General features: G+C 39.2%; 1 protein-coding gene across 1 annotated transcript; it reads right to left on the bottom strand.

Moving 5' to 3' along the window:
• Window positions 1-4,022: 4,022 nt before the first annotated feature.
• On the bottom strand, window positions 4,023-6,581 carry snap29 (synaptosome associated protein 29). The gene is made up of 6 exons (XM_077716079.1): window positions 6,434-6,581; window positions 5,719-5,946; window positions 5,443-5,639; window positions 5,191-5,276; window positions 5,006-5,110; window positions 4,023-4,827 (listed from the first exon to the last, which is right to left on the bottom strand). Exons 2-6 carry the CDS (start codon window positions 5,944-5,946, stop codon window positions 4,667-4,669), a joined length of 777 nt encoding a protein of 258 aa, XP_077572205.1. The 5' UTR covers window positions 6,434-6,581; the 3' UTR covers window positions 4,023-4,666.
• Window positions 6,582-6,616: the final 35 nt, after the last annotated feature.

A 6,616-nucleotide genomic window follows, 5' to 3' on the forward strand; every position in this document is an offset into this window, starting at 1 on the left:
TTTTTTTCTTCAAATGACTCAACACAATGTTTAAATATGTCATTGCAATGGAGAGCACTATTTTTGTGATCAGAATTTGCATTGCTTTTATGGCATTTCCACTTGTTTCAATGAAGAATGGTTTGAGATAAGCTCATTGTCAGGGAATCGAATAAGCCTGTGTTTCAAAGCACCACTAAAAGTCATCCTAGTCATCACATAAGTAAATAAATCTTGTAACATAAACTCAGCTACTTTATTTTTAAAGCAGATATACTGTATTTTACATGTAACATTGTGACCGCTGCTTTTGCAATACTAGAATTTTACCTCCACCTCCTCCTGGACTCCATTTTTGTACTTTTGCACTTGTTCCCACATAAAAAAATGGCAATTTTTTTTCTTTCAAATTTTTCATTGTCACCCCAAAACTCATTTGTGCGTATGTCACTCTTCCTCATCATCATTAGCAGCCAAAGTCATTTCATAATATATTTTGTAACAGATTCAACAGCAATGAGTTTATTTGACAGTTTAAATGTTTATTTCAAGATAAATATTTGCCCAAAATTTTTACTCGTATCTCAAATTGCTCGTATGTCGGGGCACTCGTGTGTTGAGGTACCACTGTATAGTCTTACATGGTTAAAATGTATTGGAGAGCTAAAAAAAACACAATTTCACTGATTAATTAGCATTATTTGCTGTCAATTGAAAGGAAACACACGTCTACCACAGTCAAGGGCGCCGAATGCTCATTTGCTGCCCATCTTTTGCAGCACTTGTTCTCTTGCATTTCTTTTTGTGTGTTTTTTTCTTCGGAAGAAACAGAAGATTAACATAACATTCCTGACTTGAACAACACAGGTCATTCAAGCGCATGAATTCCAAATACCACACACACACACACACACACAAACTTGCACACACACACGCATGCCAGAAAGTTCCTTCGAGTGGAAAATTGTGACTTGTTCTCTCACCATGTCTGTTTCTATTTATTTATTGTAAAACCTGATACGGCCAAGCATTTCTGCACCTCTGTCCATTAGTGAAAAATAAATTACTATACCTGTAAATCCTCTCATATTTAAAGGTGATCCCTAATATGTTTAGATTCAATCCTTCTTTATTAGTCACACATTTTTTCAATGGTGTTATTATAGCCCTCACTTTGAGTGGTGTTTACTGCCTTCTGGCTTGTGGCGTAAAACAGGATGACGAAAGGCCAAATGACTAGCTTATGGTATTATTATTATTTGCAATTTGAGGATGATTTCTGTTATTATGTGCCACTGAGATGACGACTGGCTAAAAGCCCTTCATTTTGGGTGTTTATTTACCAGAATAAAGTATTTTAGAGACTAGAAATATGAAGTTCTTAAAGCCTTTCAGGGACTGTGGACAGCTATTCAGAAGTTGTGTTAGGGTTGCTTGGTTTTGTTTAGATTTTTCCCTCCCTGGTGCCCGGTCCAAATGATTGCCCATTGTGTTCAGCTGTCGTTTCTCCGCCCCTGGTGTATCCTTCTCCCCTTGTGTTTCTCAGGTGATTCTAATTGTCTTGTCAACCCAAGTCAGTCTCTTTAAACTGCACTGATTGCTTTGTTGTACCATGCCAAGTTGCCATGCTCCCTGTTCCATCTTTCTCATTTCCCCATGTCTTCTCGTCAGATTTGATTTCTAAGTCGTTATTTTCTAAAGATCATGCCTAAGTTGTTAAAGTTTTGGTTTGAGCATCATTTCCCTCGTCCTTGCTTGATTCCCTGTGATTGGGTCCTAAGTTTGGACCTAAAGATCTTGAAACAGTAGGTGACTATTTGCTCATTTATTATTAATGTTTTTACATTTAAGGCATTTTGTAGAATATTTGAATATTTGTGGTCATAGAAAAACCTCCAAAGAAAATTAAAAAGTAAAGTAACTCTAAAGTAGACTTTTAATTTAAAAAAATGTTTACTTATTGCATGCCATTGATGATGATAGATTTGTGTGATTACTGACTATTAATAAGCCTGCATTTATGAATGTACCTATAAATGCATAGTATTTTTTCAACTGTTTTCATACAATGCACTTATTAAGTTATTAGTCATCGATTGTGTAGTGACTGGCCTAATTTTAGTGCACTTCAGTCGGACTTTGACGTTTCCTCAGGTTTCGGGAACTTAAATTTTCCCAAATGAAAGAACAAAATCCTCTGACCCGATCAAAGTTTTCCATTTGAGTCCTCCGAGCCAAGTCACATGGTGTTTTCCACCCGACTTGAACTTCACCTCACCTTTCCCTGCCATCTTCCCTCTTCCAAGCACACTGCTTACTTTCAGTCAGCACAACTGTGCCCCTCTCCCACATCAATGCCGTCGACCCCCACTGTTGGTGGATGCCTTCCGAAGCAGCCCCCCCCGTCGCCACTGCCGCTGCGGCTAACCCGCTCTCCAAAGGGCAGGAAGGCCCATCGCTGGCCCGCTGCCTGATGGACACCGACAACAGTGTGTTCTGGGATTAGGCCCCGTGAAAAGGGGGGCATTCCAGCATGGCCGGCCTTTGTCATAGGCGGTTGGCTGTTTGCTTTTGACAAGACAGCTGTTCAAAGCCCTCTCGGCACCCCCGCACGGGTGTGATGGGGACACACTGAGATGTGACTTCCGTTGATTGCTTTTGTTGGCGGTGGATGCGTGTGGCCACTTTTATACCTGAAGTAACTACCTCCACTCGTTCATAGGTCAAATTCTTTGGCTGTACGCTACGAGTCGTCCAATCATTTTGACTTAGAGAAGTTGGCAGTGAAGGATGCCACAATGACGTATTCAAAGCCAGTTATCGCAATTAAAGCGAATTGGGCACCTATTTTCAACAGCAGCCAGTGTGTCTGTTACTATGATACACACAGTATTCATTTTCATTTGAGATGTTTGAATCTATTGGCATTTTAATCGCATTTATCCATTAGGTTATCATTCAAAAACGTAATTTGCTGTATTTAAAAAACTACATTTTAATAGAGACTTGCTATCCAAATAGTACTTGGACATTACATTGGTTATGTAAATAGTTCCAACTTGTAATACAGTAATACCTTGTTTATCAAGGTTAATTGTTTCTGAGGCCTTGGTGCAATAGGTGAAAAAAAATGCAATGCAGGGACAGTGTTTTTATGGTGTCGATTTAATATAATTTGAACTTTTGAAACCCTTTACACACTATTACTTCAAATAAACACGTATTCAGATATCCACTTAATTTCTAAGGCAAGTCCACTTTGGGAAAAAAGAGCCGGATATGGCAGATAGTGGCGAGCACCGCTGATTCTTCCGCACTAATCAGTAGGCTTCTTTACACTCCCATCATGCAAAGATATCTTCGTGTACTGATGATGCTCCACCCAGTCTTCCATCCTAAGCTAACCCCCCCCCCCCCCCCCCCCCACACACACACACACGCACCTCTGCAAGGTTCTATATGGCGTTTAGGAAAGACTTGACTGTAGATAAACAGTCGGTTTAATGAAGGCTTGTGGTCCGCTGTTGCCAGGTGCTCCTTCCACCAAGAATGATAATGAATAGACATAGGCATGAAGTCTGTATGCAATACACCACAGCTGGTTCACAACTCACACGTACACACAACGCGTGACAATCCTTTAGAAGTGAACTTTTACTGTTTGTAAATCATTATCTTCTCATTCATTTTTCATTAACTTTTTAAGCAAATGCATCATCCCACAAATATACTTCATTTTAACCCTTGGTCACTCAACAGTACTCAAAAGTTATCTTAGTCAAAGGCAAAAGTGATATTTTCAATATTGAAATAACTTGAATGATATGCAAAATTGACTTTTTTTCTCTTTCATGATCTCCTCACGTATAAAATGCATCTTTTATTCTAAAAATCCAAGACCCAATGTCTCCACCATGTGGCAGTTATGCTACTGGTCCATTTGTTTGAGTTGTAAGGTTGTCTAGGTGAGAAAAGAAGGAAGATAGACACACCTAACATGAATAAACCAAACATGAACCATGACAAAATGATGAAAATTTAAGTGAAGTTGCAAGATTATTTCAGCTTTAATATCATATTCATTGATTCCAGTTCCTTCACATTACATTACTTACACTATACATGAGCCTCTTATTATTTAAACAGTGACATTCAACATGATGAAGATTCGTTAATGGCTCAGTAACGAGTAAACATTTTTGGGCAGAATCATCAAAGTGGTGATTGAGTATGAAAAAAAAGGACAATATTAAGGCAGCCTGTTTTTGTACAATGTGGTGGATGTCGTTGGGGAAAAACAAATATCAAAAGTTTACTTCATTTATTTTAGTAGTTCAATTTTAAATGTCAACATATTTAATTAAAAGTTCCAATTAAAAAAAGGATTCTCTTGGAATCACAGCAATTTCAATATTTGATTTTGTCAAAATAAACTACTAAAATAGTTTTGGAAAAAAAAGTACTAATGAAAGAGAAGTCTATTATTACAAACATGAAGTCTTCCCTTTAATGCACACAAATTAAATATACAAGAATGTGTGCCAGTAGCTGAAAAAAAATTCTTATATCCATAAAAAAATAGGCAGAGAAATAAAATGGGGGAAAGTTTATATTCAAAAGGGCCAAGATGGAAATAAAGGGACAAGTTGTGGGGTGTCAGTGAGTTCTAAAGTCCAACAAAATTGGTTTATTTAAGCCTTTTCATTTGTTGGTTTGTGTTACTGATCTTGGAATCCATCTTGTCCACTTTGTTGAGCAGGGAATTGATGGAGTCGTCCTGGCTTTCAATCTCAGATTGGAGACCCAACCCGAGGTTCTTCAAGCGGCTCAGACCGCCTGCCATTTCATCTAGACCAGATAAAAGACAAACATGTCACAGACTGTAAAAAAAAAAACCTCAATGGTTAGTATGTTAAACCATCAGTTGATAAGATAAGTTCCGCTATTACTAAAATCAATGGGATTCAAGGCCAGCCGAGAAATTGAACAAAATGCCAATCACTTTTCTATTGAACTGATACTCTACCTAAATTGTTGTCCAGGGTCTGGTGAGCTTGTCGCAGGTATTGATTCTGAGGATATCCATTCTGGACGGTGAAGCCGCCGTCTACAGTTGCCGTGGCCCCGAACCCTAGAAAAAGCAGATGTCAGAAGAAGACACTTCAAGTTGTAACATTAACGTTTTCTCAAGTCCAGACACCAACACGATACCTTCTGTTTGCAGTTTTCTTAGGTTAGGATGACTTGCTTGGTACTTGTCTTCTTGTCCTCTGCTGGTCACCATGGCATTCTCTAATCTGAAAATAGGAAAGAAGAAATTGTATTTTGTTAGTAGCATTCATGAAGGCAATTGTCTTTAAGACCCCCCTTTTTTTTATACCCGATTCCAATCATCTGCAAATGACATGATCAAGCACGGTTTGGGATACCGTGATTGGATCTGGGACAGTCCTATTATTTTACCTTTCATTAGCCCGGTAGGGTTTGGGTTCCTCCGGCGGAGGATTGGGTTGCTCAGGTTTTCCCTTGAAGTAGCTGACCAGGCCCCCCCAAACACTCTTGATGCTGTTGATGTGCTTCTGGCTGGTCTTCAAGTCTTCATCCATGTTGTCCAACATTTTGTCTGTCCTTTTTAAAACATCCCCCTGACGCATCAGCTCCTACACAAAGGACAATAACCACTTGTGGAGCTAACTTTCCACATGCCAGGGACAAATTTCGATGAGCGTGCAGTCTTACCTCGGCCGTTTCCACGCCCATCTTCTCAGACTGGTAGATGAGGCCGACGGAACGGTAGCTGCTATCCACAGCAGACTGAGCTGAACGCATCACTTCCTGCTGCAAGTAGCGCTGTTTCCTCTCCGCGGGGCTCAGGCCGCTGTCGCCGTCGAAGTTGCCGTCCGCAGGTTGGGAGATCTCGTCCTCGTCATCATCCGCAAATGGGTTGTAGGACTTGGGGTACGCCATCTGAGGGAGCACCAAGTGCAACTTAATGGCACATTTTTATTTTTCCCCCCAGCATTTTTGCGGATTTTAGTATTTAACAATATTGTGTTTCGTAATGTTGACATATTTCATGTTTGAAAAATATCCAGTCATTTCAACAAAGTTGGCAGAATATGCAAATGCGACATGATTTAGAAAATTTGTGCCCCTCCCTGATGAAGATCAAGAAGTTATAAGAGTTAAATTTTGACATTAATACATGAAAGCAAATATCCTGTGGGAATTAGTGACACAATCCCGTGGCTACGTTAAAACTGATTTGAAATCAAGTGTAAATTCATCGCATACAATGTAGAAACTACTATTGCTAGTTTCCCTAACAAACTATTGACAATCACACTCAAATCTGGAACAAGCGATGTTTACAAATGACTCCTACTTTCATCTAGAAAAGATTATTCCTACAAGAAACGATTAAAAAATACAAAAAGTACTTCAACGTACAAACCTTCACCCGACGGACTCGTTGTTGTTGCTAGGTCAGCTGACTGTCACTACACACTTCCTGTCTGACGTTTCCATCGACAAATGCCCGGATGTTAATATTCGGCGACAAAAAAGACGCACTCAAAATACAAAGACAACATAATTTAAAAAATACACAAAATTTGGAATTAAAAATGAAATAAAA

The sequence above is a fragment of the Stigmatopora nigra genome, chromosome 4 (genome assembly GCF_051989575.1).
Source record: "Stigmatopora nigra isolate UIUO_SnigA chromosome 4, RoL_Snig_1.1, whole genome shotgun sequence".
Taxonomy (NCBI): domain Eukaryota; kingdom Metazoa; phylum Chordata; class Actinopteri; order Syngnathiformes; family Syngnathidae; genus Stigmatopora; species Stigmatopora nigra.

Coding starts and splice junctions, on each gene's coding strand:
- snap29 (XM_077716079.1), bottom strand. CDS start 5,946: ATGGCGTACCCCAAGTCCTACAACCCATTTGCGGATGATGACGAGGAC. Junction 5,640..5,718: donor TGGGCGTGGAAACGGCCGAG/GTAAGACTGCAC, acceptor TCCTTTGTGTAG/GAGCTGATGCGTCAGGGGGA. Junction 5,111..5,190: donor AAGAAAACTGCAAACAGAAG/GTATCGTGTTGG, acceptor TGCTTTTTCTAG/GGTTCGGGGCCACGGCAACT.